The sequence below is a fragment of the Scyliorhinus canicula genome, chromosome 16 (assembly GCF_902713615.1).
Source record: "Scyliorhinus canicula chromosome 16, sScyCan1.1, whole genome shotgun sequence".
Taxonomy (NCBI): Eukaryota; Metazoa; Chordata; class Chondrichthyes; order Carcharhiniformes; family Scyliorhinidae; genus Scyliorhinus; species Scyliorhinus canicula.
Genome location: NC_052161.1, coordinates 25,324,928 through 25,347,448, shown reverse-complemented (window position 1 = coordinate 25,347,448; position 22,521 = coordinate 25,324,928). Strand labels below are relative to the sequence as shown.

The 22,521-nt window shown below is 46.8% G+C and overlaps 1 protein-coding gene across 7 annotated transcripts in view; it reads right to left on the bottom strand.

Annotated features, from left to right (window-relative positions):
- Window positions 1-22,521, bottom strand: part of ablim1b (actin binding LIM protein 1b) — a 408,263-nt gene that overhangs the window by 82,974 nt on the left and 302,768 nt on the right. For all 7 annotated transcript variants that reach the window (XM_038773460.1, XM_038773458.1, XM_038773461.1 and 4 more), the window contains exons 7-8: window positions 9,471-9,558; window positions 5,815-5,873 (exon numbers count right to left, since the gene is read on the bottom strand). In XM_038773460.1, coding sequence (XP_038629388.1) covers window positions 5,815-5,873; window positions 9,471-9,558 — 147 coding nt within the window. The remainder of the gene's footprint in view (window positions 1-5,814; window positions 5,874-9,470; window positions 9,559-22,521) is intronic.

The following is a 22,521-nucleotide window of genomic DNA, read 5'->3' as shown; positions in this document are numbered from 1 at the left end:
GTGCATCCCTTGCCAGCTGGGCCGTGCCGGCTAGTCAAAACTTGTGAACAATCAGATTTTACTGTTTGTGTAATAACTAATATTGGATTAAGGCGGGTGGAAGGTGGGGCAACCTGCAGATTATGTGAAATCGTCTGGTATTTTGCATTGGCTCATCAATGTATTTTCTCCGAATGCTTGTTAATTCTTGAAGAGATATTTTGGCTGCAACAAGAATTAGCAATGATAACATGAGGGCTTCCGAGAAGCTAAAGTGAATAATTGATAACTCACTTTTTGAGGGAAACTCAGGTTTGATTAAAGTTATTAAGGGTAGGGGTCATTGCTGTGATCATTATTTAGTTCCATGTGCAAGCATTTCCTGTTTTTGCAATGGCCACTAGTAAGTATTAAAAATGCACTTGTAATAAGAACTCATTGCCCACTGATTGGAAGAGGAATGTCTTGGCTGTAAGTGCTTTGTCACATATTAATCAAGCGACCAACATACCAATGCCCTTGACTTAGAGACACAGGGGTGTAACTTGTGCCAATTAATATTAATAATAAATGAAATCTGATTAAATTTTTACTTGGTTTCACAGAAATGTTTTACAAGTTACCTGAATATCAACAACGCCTTATTCACTCTGGTTGCTGAATTAAATCTTATTTCCCTTCCTAGGAGACGGTGCTCAGCTCTCAGCTGCCACTTAACCAGCTCAGTTGACGGAGAGGGTTCCCACCATGTCGACTGATGCCTGGTGTTATATATATGTTATTCTCTAAGTCTGAATGAAGACTGTAGTCTTACAGTTAACACAAACATTTTATTCAAAGGGTTCATTCTGCTTCCAGAGCTCAACTAGATGTAAAACAGTCAAGAGGTATCACCAGTGAAACTAAGGTAAACTGCCTATGCTGAGCTGTCTCTGTCTGCTGCTGCTCACTAGCTCTGTGCTTCTCAAAGAGGCAGATCCTGCCTTGGGCTCGACCCTTTACACCCGTCTATGATGTTGCTCTCTTGTGGTGCTGTGGCTGTTACTTCTGTGTTCCAATCCCTGCTTTATGTGCAGATGTATGTACAGATGTACAGATCACTCAATATGCAGTGTTTTTTTTTGTTAAATCGTGCCCTTTATCACCGTTCCTTCACTGTCGCTGGGTCAAAATCCTGGAACTCCCTCCCTAGCAGCACTGTGAGTCTACCTACACCTCAGGGACCGCAGTGATTTAAGAAGGCAGCTCATCACCACCTTCTCAAGGGCAATTAGCGATGGGCAATAATGAAGTCCACATCCCTCAAATTAATGTTAAAAAATTGCACAAAGCGCAGCACGGCGGCGCAGTGGTTAACACTGTGGTCTACGGCGCTGAGGACCCGGGTTCGATCCTGGCCCCGGGTCACCATCTGTGTGGAGTTTGCACATTCTCCCAGTGTCTGTGTGGGTTTCACCCCCACAAGATGTGCAGTGTTGGTGGATTGGCCACACTAAATTACCCCTTAATTGGGTACTCTAAATTTATGTAAATGAAATTGTACAAAGACATGATAGTGCGATTTCACTCCATTGATAAATCTGATTAAAGTTATTTTCCTGTCCCAGCATCACCTCCACAGAAGGACATCGTGCTTTGTTAGTAACAAAGGATGTGGATGAAAATTAAAATATTTTATCAATTCAGTAAACAGGACTAATGACTTCTGTTTACCAATGTTAATAAAGGAACTCATTTTTGCCTTTATTGGGGCAGCACGGTGGCCTAGTGGTTAGCACAACCGCCTCACGGCGCTGAGGTCCCAGGTTCGATCCCGGCTCTGGGTCACTGTCCGTGTGGAGTTTGCACATTCTCCCCGTGTCTGCGTGGGTTTCGCCCCCACAACCCAAAAAAATGTGCAGAGTAGGTGGATTGGCCATGCTAAATTGCCCCTTAATTGAAAAAATAATTGGGTAATCTAAAATTTTTTTAAAAAAACATTTTTTTTCCTTTATTGTTTAATTTAAAGAGGTTACATATATTTGAAAGTGTGAATGATCCGAACAACAACTAAGATTCCAATTAAAGAAACAATTTGGTTCACTGTTCAATATAGAAATGAGTGACAGGCCAGTATTATTTTGTACGCTACTTCATTGTAAGCCTGTGGTTATATTGTTCCATTAAAGTGTTCCAAAAAGTGCTCGCACTTTTTAAACAAAATGTTATCCATATTCATTGAAACCTTTCCCACGCATTTTACATTTTACTGGTTCCTCTGATTAACTTTTTATTCCTTGTTGCAAGGACATATTTATTCCATTTTACAGATTTTATAAGCTTCTTCTTTTTCATTTTTGTCCCGAGATTCAATCCAGATACGGGACCGAGATTGTGCCGGTATTTGGCGTTGTGCCGTTTTTTTGGCTCAGGCAGTTCGCAGCGTGGGTAGTTTGTGTCATGCCAGGTTGGGGAGGGGGTCAGAGTCGTTTGGAGCACAAGCTCGAATGCGCGCAAAGCCAGTGACTAAAATAACACCTCGCCAATGGAGGACCTAGCTGAAAAATGTAATTCAATTAAATTTGACATATGGAACATTGGAAAAAATATCCAGGGCGAAATTCTCCCAAAACGGGAGAAATCGTCAAACTGCCGTAAAACCCGCCCGGGTTTTACGGCATCGCGCCCCTTCCCGACGGGGGACCGATTCTGGTCCCCCGTCGGGGCTAGCAGCCCGACGTCGGAGGCTCCGACAAGTCGGGCTTAACGAAAATCGTTAAGCCCGCTTGTCGGACTTAGCGCCGGCTGACGCGTCATATGACGTCAGCCGCGCATGCGCAGGTGGGAAGACTCCACCCGCGCATGCGCGGGTGACGTCATCGCGTTTTTGCGCGAAACCCGCGCATGCGCGGTCCGGGTTGCCCCTCAGCCGCCCCGCGTATTGATACTGCGGGGCGGCGGAAGGACAAATAGTGCGCGGGCATCGGGCCCGCTGCCCGCGATCGGTGGGCACCGATCGCGGGCCCATGGCACCCTTGGCACGGCCGTGGTACTGCCGTGCCAATCGGTGCCATGGTTATTTTTTTCCAGGTGGTCACGACGTTTTTACGAACGGCAGGACCAGGTGTGTTTGCCGTTCGTAAAAAGGTCGTAAAGGGCTGGGACTTCGGCCCTTCTAACAGCTGTGAATCGCTGCCGGCCGTAAAAAAACGGCGGCAGCGATTCGTGTCGGGATTTCGGCGGGGGGGGGGGGGAGAATAGCGGGAGGGCGTCAAAAAAGTCGGGAAGGCCCTCCCGCTATTCTCCCACCCGTCGTGGGGGGGGGAGAATTTCGCCCCCAGTTTTTGGAAAGTTGCCGGTTTTCAGGTAGACAGTTTTGAGGTACTCCTCCTGCACCAGTATAATTACCATGGTGATGCTTGTGCAAACTGCATGACCTTAGCTAAAGTACAGCTTTTTAAAGTTCATTCCTGGCATGTAGATATCGTTGGCAAACAATTTATTGTCCATTCCAAACAGCTCAAGAAGGTAGTGCTACAGTCCATGCGGTGTAGATACACTTACAGTGCTGTTATGGAGGGAGTGCCAAGATTTTGACCAAGTGACAATTAAGCAACAGTGATATTGTTCCAGATCTGAATGGTGTGTGACTTGGAGGGGTCAATGTTTTTGCTCCCATGCATCTTCTCCTTTGTTCTTCGAGGTTGTGCAGGCCACATATTTGGAAGGTGCTGTTGAAGAAACCTTCGGGAGTTGCTGCAGTGCTTCTTGTAGATGGTACACACTGCTGCCACTATGTGTCGGTGGTGGTGGGAGTGAATGTAAAGATGGTGGACAGGATGCTGATCAAGTGGGCTGCTTTGTCCTAGATTGTGTTGACCTTCCTGAGTTTGAGATGCACTCATCAAGGCAAGTGAAGAGTATTCTGTCATACTCTAGACTTGTGCCTTTTAGGTAATGGACAGACTTTGGAAAGTCAGGTGGTGAGTTACTCTCCGCAGTTCCCAGTCTCTGACCTACTCTTGTAGCCACAGTATTTATATGTCTTGTCCAGATGTGTTTCTAGTCAATAGTAACCTGCAAGATGATGATAGTGGAAAATTCATCAATAGCAATGCCACATAATATAAATGGAGATGATTTAATTCTTTCTTGTTGGAGATGGTCACTGCCTGGCAGTTATCTGGTGTGAATGTTACTTGATAATTCTAAATGTTGTCCAGGTTTTGCCACCTGCAGACATGGACCGCTGAAGTTTACAAATGCCTATCCCTTCAAGATTTATTATTTTATACACTGTTGGGGCATTTTTTAAAAATCCCAAATCTGCGCATTTAACACCTAGGAGGAGAGAGCTAAAATCCTGTAATTCAGATTAGGAAAGCAGGCATTTCTATATGAGTATCACAAATCTTCCAGTAAAATTCCAAGATATGTCTTCCCAAGAAAATGCAAAGTTTGGAAGACTGAAAAGAAACTATTTAAATGCCGAGTTAAATGATCTGAATGTGATTTCAGATCAATCCCCTTCTCCAAATTAGTCAGTTCCAGTTGAACTGTGGTGGAGCAAGCTTTATTTCTTTGGGGGCAGCACGGTAGCATAGTGGTTAGCATCAATGCTTCACAGCTCCAGGGTCCCAGGTTCGGTTCCCGGCTGGGTCACTGTCTGTGTGGAGTCTGCACGTCCTCCCCGTGTGTGCGTGGGTTTCCTCCGGGTGCTCCGGTTTCCTCCCACAGTCCAAAGATGTGCGGGTTAGGTAGATTGGCCATGCTAAATTGCCCGTAGTGTCCTAAAAAAAAGTAAGGTTAAGGGGGAGTTGTTGGGTTACGGGTATAGGGTGGATACGTGAGTTTGAGTGGGGTGATCATTGCTCGGCACAACATCGAGGGCCGAAGGGCCTGTTCTGTGCTGTACTGTTCTGATTCTGATTCTAACACTGGAGAAATTCTGATTTAATTACTTAATCCAATCCTGTGGAACGGCCTTAAGCAGGCATTGAATCAGATTTTATCAATGAGTTAGGAGGGTGGGAGAACCTTTCTTGGCCTGAGCCAGGTTCAGTCTAATGGATTTGAGCCACTTTTATTGGGCTAAGCAATGATCCCTAGCTGCCCTCATGCACAACCTGATAATCGCACATTGGCTCCACTTTGAGGCCTCAAACTGGTATCAATGCTAAATCAAATCTATCATCAAAAGTGTGGTAAGTAACAGGGTCTCAGAAGGTGGAGAAAAGGTCACTAATCTCCATTCATGCCTTATGAATATTAATGGTACACGACACCATTGCAACATCAATGTAATGTCAGTGTCTCCTTTGACCCCTGCCATGAGATCCATATTATTTTGTCGTCAGGTGGAGCCAATTCCATGTTTGGGAAATGATTGTATAAAAATGAAGCTGTAAGATGCCACTGAACGTCCACGGAGAGCTTATCAAAAGTAAAACATTGTGATCATTCTCACACAACACTTTTGAGATTGTTGCACATTGATGAGTTCGAACTGATCATGGTTTGTATCAAGTTGTTCCTTTACTGGAAGGCAAACGTTTTCAAAGTAGAAACCAAATCATTGGAGACTTTTTTTCTGATAATGCTTTCTCCTCACTCCATCTAATTAAATAATAGACCCATTCTTTAATCAACTAAAAGGTTTAAATTATGTCACGTGCAGCATGCAGAGGGAATTTCCCCCACTTGTAAAATGGAGGAGACAGTTAGGTTCAAAATAGATGCACAGCAGTTGTCCACACAAATATATGAACCAGATTCACTAAATTAATGGAAATAGCATAATACACGTGTATAAATAGCACTCGGACCATCGTTCATTCACACTATGAGCTCACTCACCCTTTGTTTCTCTTCAGCTCTGGTAGATTTCTTACAGTCCGGATGCCAAACTGTCGAGCCTGTTAGAGGGAAATGAATGGAACATGAACATGAAACTTTGCAAAGTGAATGATTATTTCCGCTACATTTGTACTGTGTCTCACATTATTTTACTCTTAGCTCCGTTTGAAAAGTTAATACACAACAGAGGAATGACTTACGCAAAAGAAAATGAACCTTACAGCAGAAGACATATGGGTGGTTTTGAGCCCGCGATAGCGATCCATTAGATGGCCGACATGGTCGTAAAATCCAGACAGATCACGTTTACCGATTTTCCACTCCTCTCGATGGTGATCATGAAGTTCATGCCCACAAAGGGCAAACAGCCCACCCACCACATGATCCACCCTCACTGAATATTCAAAGTCACGTTGGCGAGGTTCATGACAAGTTTTGAAAAACATACTCAGTCAGGGGCATCCCCTTCCCCCGGGGCCTATACCTTTGGCACAGTGCCAATCTGGCAGTGCCAACATGGCAGTGTCAACCTGTGTCAGGGACCGTGCCAGGGGTGAGCATTCTGGCCAGCCCCATTGGAGCCCCTTATGTGTGTTGGGGAGGGCTAATGCCCCTGGGGGGGGGGGGGGGGAAGAGTGCCCACTGAGCCTCTGGTAGTGGGGGCAACTTATTATCGAAATGGGGAAAGACTTCAGGGTGCTCCGTTGCAGAGGGATGTGGGGGTCCTCGTTCAGGAGTCACAGAAAACTAGCATGCAGGTACAGCAGATAGTAAAGAACATAAATTGAATGATAGCATTTATAGCTAAAGAAATAGAGTATAAAGGTAAGGAAGTGTTGTTGCAAATGTACAAGGCAATGGTGAGACCATAATTGGAGTATGGTGCACAGTTTAGGTCCCCGTATTTGAGGAAAGATGTAGTGACATTGGAGGCAATTCAGAGGAGGTTCACTAGGTTGAGTCCAGAGATCAAGGGTTTGTCGTATGAAGAGAGATTGAACAGTTTAGGCCAATACTCTCGAGAGTTTAGAAGAATGAGGGGAGATCAAAAAGTATGGATAAAGTAGACATGGAGTGGATGTTTCCTCTTCTGGCGCACCCGAGCATTCTAGGATAAGAGTAGCAAATTTAAAACGTGTTGAGGAGAAACTACTTTTCCCAAAGGGTTGTGAATCTGTGGAATTCACTTGAAATGAAAAATGAAAATCGCTTATTGTCACGAGTAGGCTTCAAATGAAGTTACTGTGAAAAGCCCCTAGTCGCCACATTCCGGCGCCTGTTCGGGGAGGCTGTTACGGGAATCGAACCGTGCTGCTGGCCTGCTTGGTCTGCCTTCAAAGCCAGCAATTTAGCCCTGTGCTAAACAGCCCCTGAGCCCCAGAGTGTGGTTGATGCTGGGACAGTTAGTAAATTTAAGGAGGGGTTGGAAAGATTTTTAATTGGTAATGGGTTGAAAGGTTATGGAAAAAGGGCAGGACGGTGGAGTAACGTTCAGGAGGAGATCAGCCCTGATCGAATGGTGAAGCAGACACGATAGGCCAAATGCCCTAATTCTGCTCCTATATCTTATGAACTTATGAAGATTTCCCAATTGAAAAACATGGACACAGATCTTCTGCTCTCCAGGGATGCATTACGGGACCTCTCAACGGATGAATAACCCAGTCAAAATATTTTTGGTCGTGCAAGTTGAGGGATGAATGTCGCCAGGGAAAACTCTCAGCTTCTCAAGTAATTTCAACACATGAATCCAGCTGGACCAGATAGTGTTTCAATTTAACATCACACCTGATGATGTAGCACTCCTTTTGTGTGCCTCTAAAAGCCCCGGTTTTAACCTGGGGCAGCGGTTGTACAGATAGTGCTCGAGGAGATTGACAAATTGCCCAGTCCTTCACAGTGAAGACACAGTCCCCTGCGCTCGGGTAAGTAGCTGGAAGGGTCTCTTTGGAGGGCTTCATGATCAGGTTGATGAGCGGGGAGGGGGGTGGGGGTGGGCGAAAGAGCCAGGGCAAATGAGGCTGCCCACTTCTCCTGGCCAAAAAAGGGAAGAAAAAAGCAATACCACAACGTTTGGGCCTCCTCGGTCTCCTCTTCCCAACAGGTTGACCGCGAGGAAGTTATGATTCCTCTGTGCAGGTGCATGGTTAAGATGGCAGTTTGCATCTGGTGATATCTTCGGAGTTTGATGTGAACATTTGAAGAAGGATCATGTTGGCTTCTGCAGGATATGAGTGGAACTGATGGAAAAAGCTTAGAGGTTTGGTGCAGCCATGTTCTCTGACTGCCCTTCCAGTTTCTGTCACTGAAACAGTGTTAAAATTGGCCTAAAGTGTCAGCCAAGACATCTGGCTCGGATCCTGGAATATGGCTGAAAGTAATAATCCTTTAGTGCAGACACGAGAGTGCTGCAGGCTGCGACAAACTGTCAACATTTTCAATATTCATACAAGCCAGCAGCACAGGTTCAATTCCCGTACCGGCTGAGGTTATTCATGAAGGCCACGTGCTCTCAACCTTGCCCCTTGTCTGAGGTGTGGTGATCCTCAGGTTAAATCACCATCAATCGGCTCTCCCCCTCAAAGGGGAAAGCAGCTTATGGTTATCGAAGGCTATGGTGACTTTATTTTACCTTTATTGTACCTTTTTTTAAGAAGTAGTCCACTCTATTTACTCCTCTCAGTAGGCCAAGGGCCATAGCAACTTAAAATTTACCATTTTGTTTTTAAAGAGTGCAGCCCGCAAGGCAATGCACCATCTAATTGCCCTCACTCCATACATAAATGCTGCCCTGTAGCAAACCATCATGTCAACTTCACTTTTAAAGCTGGTTGTAATTATACTGTTCTGTGCAGCATGTGGCGCTGCTCCCTCACGACGCCGAGGACCCGGGTTCGATCCCAGCCTCGGGTCACTGTCCGTGTGGAGTTTGTACATTCTCCCCGTGTCCGCGTGGGTCTCACCCCCACAACCCAAAGATGGGAAAGGTAGGTGCATTGGCCACCTTAATTGGAAAAATTAAAATAAAGTAATTGTACTTTTCTAAAAGGAGTTCTACTCCATTTGAAAATTTGATATGAGCAAATAGCAATACAAAGTTGAGGACATTAAATCCTGTTGTTTTTCTATGTGCATGTTTTTTTCCTAAGTATCTTAGTTTGCTGACCCACCCTGTTTAATGGAACAGAAATCGACTAATTTCCATGAAATACCATTGGCGGTATTAACCCTGTTCTCAGTCAGTTCATCCCAGAAAGCAATGAAATGAAAATCGCTTATTGTCACAAGTAGGCTTCAAATGAAGTTACTGTGAAAAGCCCCTAGTCGCCACATTCCGGCACCTGTTCGGGGAGGCTGGTAAGGGAAGCTGCACAGATCGTCAATCTCACTTATGGGGTGGCTGGGGCATGAAGCAAAACAGAAGTGACATTGGAGCAGAGAGGTGTACTTTACTAAGGTTGTGGTATAGTCTCGAGGATGTCGCACACTGAGCCTCAAGCCTGCAGCTGGCCAAGATATATCAGACTGGAAAGTGCTCGACACTGATGATGGGTGAACCAGGTAGGCAAAAACTTAAAGTCCCAGCATCACAAATCTCGATCTTGAAGAGTATAAATATTCTTCACTTCAACATTTTGAAAGGAGCATCGTCCTACCTTGCAGGTACATTTCTTCCCCTTCTGTGAACATCTGGTTGCATTTGCTGCATCGTGCACAACTCGGATGATAATGTTTGTCTCCCGCCTAGGTCCAAAAGATGGTTGTTAACAATCATGTATGAGAAACGTATCAGACAAGCCATGAAATCACAATGGGCAAAGCAAGGATCCATACTTCGGGACGGCAAACCATGCAATCTCTCATTCGGAGTCATGCAGCAATTCAGGGATGAATGAGTTTGCGTCTCCCAGATCATCTTAAAACCAGTGTGTGATTGAACTCACACTGCAACCCGTCTTGTAACACCCTGGGCTTTCTGCCAATTTGCAGAATTCAAGCTGACAAGGTACTCGCAGCTACAATCTCTTGGAACTCTTCCTGGTTTCAGCTTCATGTAACCATGAGTGACAACATGCTCATGAATTAATTATCAACGTGACGGGGTTAGTTGTCTTAGAAATCCTGGCATGATTAATAAATTTCAAGCAAAAGCCAAGTTTCAATCAGTCACAGCACCAAACTAAACGCCTCCTTGATGCTTCAGAGCTGTTCTGATGAGCAATACAAGGAATGCCAGATGATTTGGGTTAGAAGAAAACAATTTTCATCAGCAACATGATCAATGTAGAGCTTATTAGGAGCTTGATGAGTTAATTATTCAAAAAATTGACAAGTCCAGGATGTAAATATGGTTTTGATGATGGATTATCCTCCCGAAATGTTGGGCTGAAATTTCCCAGCTCTGTGACGACATGATTTGAAATTGGTGTCTGGGAAAATTGGGTGGGAGAAGCATAGGAAGCATCTTGTTGTATTCCTGCTATGGGATAACTTTCCAGGGGTTGGCTGGGAAATGGATCAGCTGTCAGCTTCCCAGAGATGGGCAGCCAATTAGCATTGTTAAAGTCCCGATTAGGGGAGATTTTAAAGCCTTGTGGGCATTTTACCATGTAGAGAGCACCACCTCAATGAAGGTGGCCTCCATGTGGATGTCTGGAAGGCCATCCGAGCCTGAACTCCAAGACCCAAAGAGGGGTTTGCAGACTCGGAAGGTCACACCCGTGTCTCCAAACGACCCACCCAAAGTGTTTCGCCTCTTCTCTGAAGTGCCTGTTGACTTAGTCCCCTCAGAATGTTTTAAAATTAATTTATGCCTCCCAAGACATCGCCACGTTGACCTGCCTCAGCAGTGCCAACCTCAACTGCTAAGGCTGCTGAGACTCCAGGAGCAGCCGGCCCTCTGTTAGGGAGCGCACACACCATCCTTAATAGGACAACGACCCCACAAGTGGACAATGAGGAAGCTGCTACCTGGAAGTTTGCTGAGCTGCCTTGCTGCCGGCAGATGCTGGGATCCCCAATTAGGACCCGACCTCAGGTTTCCTCAGTGCTTGGGAAAATCCAACCTGTTAAATGTTCCTCTCTCCCTACAGATGTGGCAGAGCTGATGAGAATTTCTGGCATTTCTCATGTTTATTCAGAATTCCAGCATCTGCAGGGTTTTGCTCTTCGTGGTACCAAGTTATGAATACCAGACAGACCCGTGGTTTAACCATTGATCTGCGTCTAGTTACCCAAAATCAAATGCGGCAATAGTTGAGATAATGCAATTGGATTCAGGGTATAGGGCGAGAGAGCAAATGCTAAACAGACTTCTCGCTCTTGATCACCATCTAATGGTGTCTGTTGGCATCTACTCAAGTATGCTTGCCAGGTAAGAACAGGGCTGAATTTGGCTATAATGCTCTTTGATAATGTGCACTGTCCAGTCTCAAATATAAATACTGCGCCCTTTGTTGGGGCATAGAATCAGATGACAAAATTCTCTGTTTGGGAGACTAAGGTCTGGATTCTCCGATTTTGAAGCTATGTCTGGAGCATGTATCTAGTCTTATGATGGAAAAGTCTGCGCCACCCCCTCCCGGTGGGGGGCTAGCTGCTGCACCATGTAAAACCCTCGGCGTTCCCTGCAGATACAGACGGAGAATTGCCGGGTCGGTGGCCGCACATGCGGTGAGCTCTGCTATTCCCCTGCTTCCCCTGCAGTGGGGCTGAGCTTCTGCTGAGAGCACTGAGGAGTGTCAGTCGCTGCTGTGACACTGAGTGAGCTTGGCCACTCCCATCCCGTGGATAGGAGGACTGGGGTCCGAGGGTTTCCAGAGGGGTGGCCTGGGTGGGCTCTCAAATGCCCAGAGGCTCTACGAACATTTACAGGACACAGTGAACAGTCAGAAGAGTGAGCAGCCTGTAACTTGTACCAAATGGCTGCATTTAAAATAAATACTGTAGCAATGGCAGCCTGAGCTCAGCCACCCCGATCTTGAGGGGGACTCCCCGAATCCACGGGCCTGCTGCCAAGCTGCTCCCTGTTACTCCCCCTGACCCTGGCATTCACTCCACAATTTTTAACAGTTTTTCAAACATTGGTTACCTTCTCTCTCCCACGAAGCAGCCATGGTGCCTAGTCCCGGATTACCTGCAGTGAATTGTGCCTGCATGACTTCCGCCTGGAAAAGGCAGAGCATCGCGAATCCCCAGAGCACATTGGGTCAAATGCGATAATCACATTTAAATGCGTGCAAATGCCGGTATTGCATGGCTCCGCCGGGGCAGGGCGCAAATCTCGTTATCGGCACCAGCGAGGGATTGGATTATGACGCCCGAATCGGCGCCGGGTACGGACCCCGATTTTCAACGGACACCTGAATTTCCGCCCGATCGCCGTTCATGTTTGTGGCTTCACGAGGCGGAGAATTTCGTACAGTGCCTTCAGCTGAAGAGAGAGGGGATAATCGAAAAGGAAAAGGAGAGGGGGCAGCACAGTGGTTAGCATTGCTACCTACGGCGCTGAGGACCTGGCATCAAATCCCGGCCCTGGGTCACAGTCCATGTGAAGTTTGCACATTGTCCCCGTGTTTATGTGGGTTTCACCCCCAAAACCCAAAGATGCGCTGGTTAGGTGGATTGGCTGCGCTAAATTGCCCCTTAATTGGAAAAAAAATTGGGTACTCTAAATTTATTAGAAAAAAAGAAAATGAAGAGGATAGCCTATTTTACATAGAATTATATAGAATTTACAGTGCAGAAGGAGGCCATTCGGCCCATCGAGTCTGCACCGGCTCCTGGAAAGAGCACCCTACCCATGGTTAACACCTCCACCCTATCCCCATAACCCAGCAACCCCACCCAACACTAAGGGCAATTTTGGACACTAAGGGCAATTTATCATGGCCAATCCACCTAACCTGCACATCTTTGGACTGTGGGAGGAAACCGGAGCACCCGGAGGAAACCCACGCACACACGGGGAGAATGTGCAGACTCCGCACAGACAGTGACCCAAGCCGGAATAGAACCTGGAACCCTGGAGCTGTGAAGCGATTGTGCTATCCACAATGCTACCGTGCTGCCGCGAAGCTCTGTCAAATACACTGAGGTAAGAGATGTGGCATTGAGCCAAAGCAAACCCCAGACAGATAAACTGGATGAAGAGATGTGGCAGTAAAACAATGTCATGTCATGTGCTACAGGCAGATTAGTGTCTGCAAAACGGAGAGAGTCTTCAGGGAGGGGAGGTAGCTGTATTGAGCAGCTGCTATCTGCTCACTCCACCCACAATTACATTGCAGGCAGGGGTCATTAGCAGCATTGCAACAGCAACTGAAATCGTTTTGGAAACAACAGGAATATATTCACCATAATAATTGTGGCAGAATTACTGCTTGCAATCCTTCTCGCCACTCCTTGAACCATAAATGTATTTGCAGTCCTGAGCTGTTGTTCAGCACAATATTGTGTAGAGGTGGCTTTTCCCTGTCCAATAGTTTGTCCTGCCTAATGCACCCACTGTTGGTAATAATATAGATGCAAGAGTTGATTTCCTTTCATCAGTCTTTCCCACATCTCACTGTCACATAATTGCAAATGTGGATAGGGCACTACAACTGAAAACAATGGAATAGTAACATTTGACATGTCAGACATCAGATACTATGCCCTTAGAATGTAAATCCCTAACTAATCTCCTGCTGTGCTCATCCAACTCTCCCCTCAAATCCTTCTTTCCCCCACTGCCATCTCTGTAAACCTTTCCAGCTCTGTAACACCCCCCAAAACTCTATTCCTCTGACCATGGCCATTTACATCCTTCCCACCGCTGCTTTTGGCTTGTCTGTGCCCTATAAATAACATCTCACCTTCCTCCTCCTAGAATACCTCCCTTAAAATCTACATCATCGGCTGAGTTTTTGATCAGCCTAACCATAGTTTCCTTCTTTTGGCACAATTTTCATCATTCCTCTGTAAAGCAGGTGAGGCATTCAGAATGGACAGAGAAGACATCTGATTGCAAGCTACAGATAAGATTACATGGGAGTGTGTGTTACAAGACACTGCGAGGTTCAACTGTGTAAAAAGCATGATAGCAAGACTCAACTGGCCTATCAACATCCGCTCAATCTCAGATAATGGCATAATAGAGTTAGAAAAAATTATTTCCGTGTTTCCCTACTTTACAGAAGTGATGATATTTCACTAGTACTAATAAAATGTTCCAGAATGTTAAAAGGTTGAGTGGTGCTCTCGGAATGCACGTGTGTTCTTTCTTCCACAGGGCAGCAGTCTGCCCAATATCCATTAATATGGAGTGCAGTTTGAATCTACTATACTGGACTGGAGATAGGAGGTAAGAGCACACAGACTCGATGGGGCGAATGGCCTCCTTCTGCACTGTACATTCTCTGTTCTAATGTTCTAGAAACTCATCATATGATTGCACAGAGTCAACATGGATTTATGAAAGGGAAATGGTGTTTGAGAAATCAGTTTGGGTTTTTTGAGGGTGTAACTAGCAGGAGGGGAAGCAGTGAATGTAGTGTGTTTGCATTTTTAAAAAGCATTCAGTAAGGTACCACACAAGGTTATTACTCAGACTGAGGGTTCGTGGTATATATATTAGCATGGATTATGGACAGGGATTTGGATAGAAAATGGAATGTAGAAATAATCAGATCATTTTCAGGTTGCCAGGCTGTAGCTGGCGTGGTATCGCAAGGATGGGTGTTTGGGTCTCAGCTATTTACAATCTACATCAATGAATGATAAGTGAGAGAGTGGAATGGAATGTAATCGGGTTTGCTGATAATGGAAAGTTAGCTGGGAAATTAAGCTGTGAGATGGGTGCAAAGAAGCTACAAAAGGATTTAGAGAGGTTAAGTGAGTGGACAATAGTGTGATAGATGGAAAGTCAGTGTGAAGTTATCACATTGGCTTGGAAAATAGAAAAGCAGAACATTTCTTAAATGATGGGAGATTGGGAAATGTTGGTACTCAGAGTGATCTGGGTATCCTTACACATAAACCACACATAGGTACAGCAAGCAATGAGAAAAGCAAATGATATGTGACTCTTTATTACTAAGGGATATGAGTACAAGAGTAAAGACGCCTTACTTCAATTATATAGGGATTTGATGAGACCACACCTGGAATGCTGTGTATAGTTTTGGTCTTCTTACCAGAGGAAGATTATATTTACTTTAGAGGGAAAGCAACAACGGTTCACTATGCTGATTGTGAGGGGATTTTCCTTTGAGGTGAGATTGAGTAGACTAGGCCTCTATTCCAGAATGTTTTGGAGAATAAGAGGTAATCTCATTGAGGTGTATAAAATGAAGGGCCTTGACAGGGTGCATGCTGGGATGAGGTTTCCGCTGGCTGGAGAGCCTGGGACTCGAGGAAACAGCCTCAGAATAGGGAGTATCCTCATGAAGATATTTATGATGGAAATGAGGAGGCATTTCTTCACTCAACGGGTTGTGAATCTTTGGAATTCTCTAATCTAGGGGTCAGTGGATGCTCAGTCGATGAGTATATTCAAGACACTAAGTCAAAAGATTGTTACATGCTATATGGTGTTACAGAGGATATGCTTCACAGAAACTAGCCATTCAGCCTAAGCAATCCATGCCAGTGTTCACTTGAGCCTCCTTCCAACTTTTCTCCTTTAAATCACTAATGTATCATGCTTTCACAAACATCATTTTGGCCACTAAAACATGCAAACCAGATTTAGGCTATCCGTCTCCCTCAGCACATCACTCGTGTGTTGAAAGTTCAGTTCCCATCAGGCAGTGGACTTGTAGCAGAAGGTGCTATAATTCAAAGACACCACAAAATAGTGGCTGTTTAGCACACTGGGCTAAATCGCTGGCTTTGAAAGCAGACCAAGGCAGGCCAGCAGCACGGTTCGATTCCTGTACCAGCCTCCCCAAACAGGCGCCGGAATGTGGCAACTAGGGGCTTTTCACAGTAACTTCATTGAAGCCTACTCGTGACAATAAGCGATTTTAGGGGCTGTTTAGCACAGGGCTAAATCGCTGGCTTTGAAAGCAGACCAAGTAGGCCAGCAACACGGTTCCATTCCCGTAACAGCCTCCCTGAACAGGCGCCGGAATGTGGCGACGAGGGGCTTTTCACAGTAACTTCATTTGAAGCCTACTCGTGACAATAAGGGATTTTCATTTCATTTCATTTCATTTCAAATTTCAGAGCAGTAAATCTCAGTTGTGGTCTGTCAGGAATGAGTGATCACATCACGCTACAATCCAGTGGTAGTCAGCAAAACCATTCTCCTTATCTGAGATTTTACCTTCTGGCTGTGAGAAAAACTTTGACTAAAGTCAGGCAATGTTCATTCTGAAAGGGGCTGGGCCTTTTGTAGCCGTAATGATGCCATCATTATTAAACAACTCCAAACATACTATTAAATGTCCTCGCTGATGAATGCTTAATAATACTTTCTGTAAACGTTAAGATTGCCTGAACCAGCTCGCAGGTTGTTGCTCTGGAAACAGTTCAGCTGATTGCATCACTTGTGGGTTTAAACTTAGAAAATGTAATAACAGTGTTAGGTCAGGAAAGGCGTTAGCTCCCATCAATGCAAAGTTCGCTGGCAGCAGGCGTGGCTGTGCTTGTCCTCACTCCCTACAATGTATCGTGTGCTCAGAGCTGTGAGAAATCTTCCCCCAGCTTTTTATCCTCACTGCATTTGGAGCAGGCCACTTTTGAGTCTGCAATCAGCGCCAAAAAAGAATTTCCATTCAGTGCGCACAAAAAAAATATTCATTTAATCTCTTCACTGCAATGAGACAAGGAAGCAAAAATACACTTGAAAGGAAACATTTGAAACCTTCAGTCAGCCTCTCCTTCAATCAGCCATATCATAACACACATACAAGATAAAGCATCCAGGATCCTGTCCACCAAGCGATAGGATCCCACGTTCCCTTGACAGCTCTGAGTCTAGACAGATGCATTAGAAGGGTTTGATTGAGCACCTCATAAAGACACATTGCTGTTTCTCGTAGATACAGACTGCCATCGACAGGCTTTTGTTTTACTTTACATGCCTATTGCATACAGCCTCTAATGAGACTCTGCCACCAATGCGCTCTGGCTGCCCAGCAGTTAACATTTCACCGATTCAAGCACAGATTTCCCACCTTTGCCCCACTTGCCTTTGCTGTGCGTGAACACTGCTGCTCTCCCATTGACAATCTGGATAAACTACTTCAGGACTCTCCAGTCACATGACTGAGGACAAGGGAGACTTGAAGCTTGTTTGTTCACATTTTCCAGCACTGTCGGAGCTCTATTGACTCTGCACATTGCAGGTGTTGCTCTTAATACATTGGTGGCTTCAACCCAATTGTGGAAGTAATTATATTCCGCAGAATCATCGATGTCATGTCCTTGAAATGTAGACTCCGAGCAGCTGCTATTTAGTTTTTAGGTTGACATTTTTGTCAATTGAAAATAAATATTGAAAGAGGAACCAGGGAGCCAATATGTTTACAAAAGCTGCTTTGCTCTTCCATTTTTGTAGCTGCCAAGACACTCCTGATGACTACAAGGAGCGACAAAATGAACTGAGTTCACACAATGTCTATACTGCACACTACTTTTGCACTTCTGGCTTATTTATAAATGTGGTCATTTGAGGAAGTAAGGGAAGCTGGGCTCCAGCATGGGAACATTTTAGGCTGGGTTATTATCATCGCAGACCAGGCTGCGGGAGTTGGGAAATCTCCCAGTTTGGCCTGCACACCTTTGGAGAAAGTGGCAGGAAAGATCGGGCGGGATCCTCCGCTTGCCGATGCCGAAATCGCATTCGGCGATTGGGCGAAGAATCCCTTATTGACGGCGAAATCGGGAGCAGAGTCTGTTTTCGGATGTTCCGCCCCTCCAAAGCACCGTTGGGACGGCCTCAGGACGTCACCTGAAGGCCCTCCCCCGATGATCCATCCCGATGGGCCGACTTCCCGATGACGTGGGACACGTGTGAGTTTTCGTCAACCACACAGACGGGGAATCGTTCAGCTGGCCGGGTGGGCTTCGGCCCACCTGACTCCTCCAGGTCAAGCTAATGCACTCCATGCCTATTCAGTCAAGCTTCTCGCTGTTAACTACCCAGAATCTCTTTATTGCGGCTCCAGAAGAGATCTTTCCAAAAGTTAATTTCCAAGAGATAGCATAAATCAAACAGAATTTTCAGAATGAGAATCGAATTTCATTTAATTCACTTTCTGATTTTGAAGATGAAGTGGAAAAGCTGAACCTACCTTATTCTTTTAAATAATCCACCTGTATACCAGAGCATAGCTGAGACAGTAACATACTGGCACATAAATACAATATTCATGAAGGTCTCATTTTGGAACCAAGGACAGGAATGGGACAGTATCGTTTCTGATACAATGTAACTCTCCATCCATGCTGCACAGTATCAATAGTTCAGCTGTATTGATACAGAAACAAGGACCAGAATTTGCTGTCAATTTGACAAGGCTAATGAGGCTGTTCATTACTTATGAGTTAAATGCACAGAGGGGGCTGGATTCCCAGCCGTCGATAGCAGTGAACCCAGTTTCGGGGAAAAATACGGGATTGGTGCCCGTTTCTGATGCTCCGGTTGCTTGCTGGCGATGGCACGAGGTTTGTGCCCCGCCCTAGCGGAAGGATGCCATCAGGTCAAAATTTGCATCCTATTTATGGGAAGGGCACTTGTTTCTCCAAACCTCTGTGATCTTCCGACCCTTTAGGCTGGGCATGGGTTGGTACAACTATTTCCCAGTGTGGCATTGATCCAGTCGGCCAAGGGGGTAAGTATTTAAGGTTGGTGTCTCCCAAGTCCATTGGAGGGCCTTCCTCCCTCCACAATGCAAATTCTTTCCACCTCACACCCACAGCATCCCACCATAACCACCCCACCAGAACCCCCGACCAGAACCCCCCATCAGACACCCCATCAGACCCTCCCAACAGAAACCCCCACCATAACAATGAACCGCACATTTCAGAGACCCCCATAACCAAAAACAAACCCAGATCAGAGAAGCCCGCATAACATGGTACTCCCCCATAATGGAGAACCCCACTACAGGGAACACCCCATTTGGACAAACCCCCTCTTTTTCTCAGCAGAAAGCACTTAACTGCTTTTAATATGGCGATGAGCTGTCAATTATTGGTAGGTGCTTATAGACATTATGGTTAGTTTCACAGCAGGGTACTTGAGATCCATTCATGCATGAAGGGCAATTAAAATAATCAATCCAGATATCTGGGCTAGTATTCTCCAACTCCGCGGCCAAGTTCTGACGCCGGCGTGAAAAGCTACAAGAACTACTCCGGCGTCAACGGTCCTCGATTGTCAGGTATTCACCCTTTCCTAGGGGTTTAGGTTGGCGCCGGAGTGGTCTCCGCTGCTCCACCCGGCACGGCAGGCGCATGTTCGTGCATGCGCGCGACGGTCGCCGTGAGTACACGCATGTGCGCTATGGCCAGCGCGGGTTTGTGCATGTGCATGGGTACACGTCTCCACGCCGGCCCCCGGGCAATTTTGCGGAACCCACAGGAGCCTTGCGTGGAGGAACATAGGCCCCACAGAACCAGGACGCACGCCGATCAGTAGGCCCCAATTGCAGGCCAGGCCACTGTGGAGACCCCCCGAGGGTCAGATCCCTGCTCACCCCCACCAGGACGGCCCCCGCAGACAGAACTTCCAGGTCTCGCCGTGTGGGACCATATGTGACCCATGCAGGCGGGACTCAGCAGGCACTCGGCCCGTCGAGGCCCAGACAATCGGCGGGAATGGACGGACGCTTTCAATGGCCCCTGACCAGCGCGGCGGCGATCCCACGGGTGCCCGAGAATTGGCACCGAGAATCGGCGAGCCAGCGTCGGGGCGCCCCCCTCTGGTGATTCTCTCACCCGGCGCGGGCCGATGTCCCGCCGCTGGTGGGAGGCTCTCCCGCCGCCGAGGTTTGAACAACCTCTGGTGGCGGCGGGATCGGTGGCACGAGCGGGCCCCCTGGGTCCTGGGTCAGGTATTCACCCTTTCCTAGGGGGTTAGGTTGGCGCCGGAGTGGTCTCCGCTGCTCCACCCGGCACGGCAGGCGCATGTTCGTGCATGCGCGCAACGGTCGGCGTGAGTACACGCATGTGCGCTATGGCCAGCGCGGGTTTGTGCATGTGCATGGGTACACGTCTCCACGCCGGCCCCCGGGCAATTTTGCGGAGCCCACAGGATCCCACCTGGGGGGGTCGCGGGGCGATCGGACCCCGAGGGGTGCCCCCACGGTGGCAAGGCCCGCGATCGGGGCCTACCGATCGGCGGGTGGGCCAGTGCCGTGGGGGCACACTTTCTCTTCTGCCGCCGCCACGGCCTCCACCATGGCAGAGGCAGAAGAGAATCCCCCAGCGTGCATGCGCCGGTGGTGACGTCAGCGGCAGTGCCGCTGATGTCACCACCAGCGCATGCGCGAACCGGCGAAGGCCTTTCGGCCAGCCCCGGCGCTGGGAGGCGGGCCTGAAAGGCTGCTGGTGCTGGTTTTGGCGCCAGTCGGTGTGGTGCCAACCACTCCGGCGCGGCCCTAGCCCCCAAAGGTGCGGAGAATTCCGCACCTTTGGGGAGGCCCGAGGCTGGAGTGGGTGGCGCCACTCCCCTACGCCGGGACCCCCCGCCTCGCCGGGTAGAGGAGAATGCCGCCCCTGATGTCTGGAATCTATTAAAAGCTACTTCTCTTTGATGTGAATAGCAGCCTTGTAGATCAAAAGGTCTGGGGGTTTAAAGCCTTGTGATGTGTTTTTGGTTTTCTATTAAGTTACAGTAGCTGTTTTCTAGACATCTGTCTGAGGCAGCAGCTGTAAGGCACAGGTGTGTTTCTGCCTGGACTGCTGTTTCTGCCTGGACTGCTCTTCAGCTTCCAGGAAGGGGTGACTGATGGGGGGTTCAGTCTCTGCTATAAGTGGGGGGGGGGGGGGGGCGTTCTTTGATATGGGGTTCCTTGTTGTGGGAATTTTCTGATATGGGGGTCTCTCTGATATGAGTGTTCGCTGTTATGGGAGAGTTCTCTGTTATGGGGGTTCCCTGAACAGAATCGCACAAGATCCCCGCCATGCATAAATTTGCATAGCAAAGGAGAGTGAAATGTTCCTGGGCACTGCTCCTAGTGCCAACCCAAACCAGGAATGATTCTACCGTCCAGCAGGAGGAGAATCCTGCTCTTCGTCAATTTTTGGGAGAATGCCTCCCGATGTTTCTTCCCATCCTTTGTTTCTGCTTCTGTGCCTGGTTTGACATTAAGTCATTCTCTTTAATTCATCCCCCCACCCCCAACCCACCCCAGACCTTCCTATATTTAATTTCAAGTGCTCAAATTTCATTGTTTAAAGGAATAGCCCATTAGTTGCCCTCATCAGCTCCGATATGCCCGGTTTCCCTCATGGCACACACCATTAGCTCACATCTTTAGTACATGAGTGAGTAAAAATAATTGGTGGCTGCAAAGGGAAGATTCAGTTAGATGCACTGTTCCAGCAACATCTGGCCAATTGGTCTGAAATGAGGGCAAGACAGAAAAACACATTTAACAATGGTCTCTTCCACAAAACAGCATTTGAGACAACGTGCTTGCGTTAAATCTGCAAATGTTCCGATCGTTTTTTAAAAACCTTGGAAACATTTTAAGATATGAAGAATTTTGAAGTGACAACTGTATCACATAGACATGCAGCTGGGCTTAAAAACTATTATTTTTATATTGAGTAACCATGGCAACATTGTTTCTTGTGTGATGTCACAATGTGCTAATCTCTACCAGGCAACAACCCAGCTTTGAGATATCTTCCCCAATCAAACAAATTTTCCTCAGTATTGCAGGAAATCCAATAGATTCCAAAGTACAAACTGTTATTTCTTGCACAGTTTTATAAATTGGCCTATATTTCCCAACTTAAATATTGAAGAGATTTCTATTCAACAGAACCGGGTTTTTGGAAGTGTGGGTCGCGACTCGTGGGTGGGTCGCAGACGGATGTCGGGACAGTCACTGAGTGATTGGTCAAGGCATTCCCCCAATGGTCCCGATCGGAGGTGAAGCACAAAATGGGCACACCAACATTTTTATTGAGAATGGTAACCGCCGCTGCCTTTCAAATGAGAATGAAATGAGGCTGTATGTAGTCTTCCGGCCATAAACAGCAGCGGTGAGCAGTGAGCAGGTCACATGCCCTTGATGCTAAGCGCCCTGTGCGTATGGGCTTTTGGCATCAACATTCTCCCTGTGTCTGCGTGGGTTTCCTCCGGGTGATCCAGTTTCCTCCCACAAGTCCTGAAAGACGTGCTTGTTAAGTGAATTCAACATTCTGAATTCTCCCTCTGTGCACCCGAACAGGTGCTGGAATGTTGCGACGAGGGGCTTTTCACAGTAACTAAATTGGAGTGTTAATGTAAGCCTGCTTGTGACTATAAAGATTATTATTATTATAAATCACAGCGTTAGCATTCTTCTATTTTCTACCTTTGAGCAACCAATGCAAGTGGACTGTGAAGATGAATTGTTTTGTTATAAGAAAGAGCCAACCAGAGACACAAATAAGCAGTGTACTTACTGGCCAGGATCTCACATCTGAATCTGCTGGAGAGAACTGCACAGGAGAGTCCAGGGCAGGACAGAGCAGTCCTAGTGTTAGCTCTGTACTGAG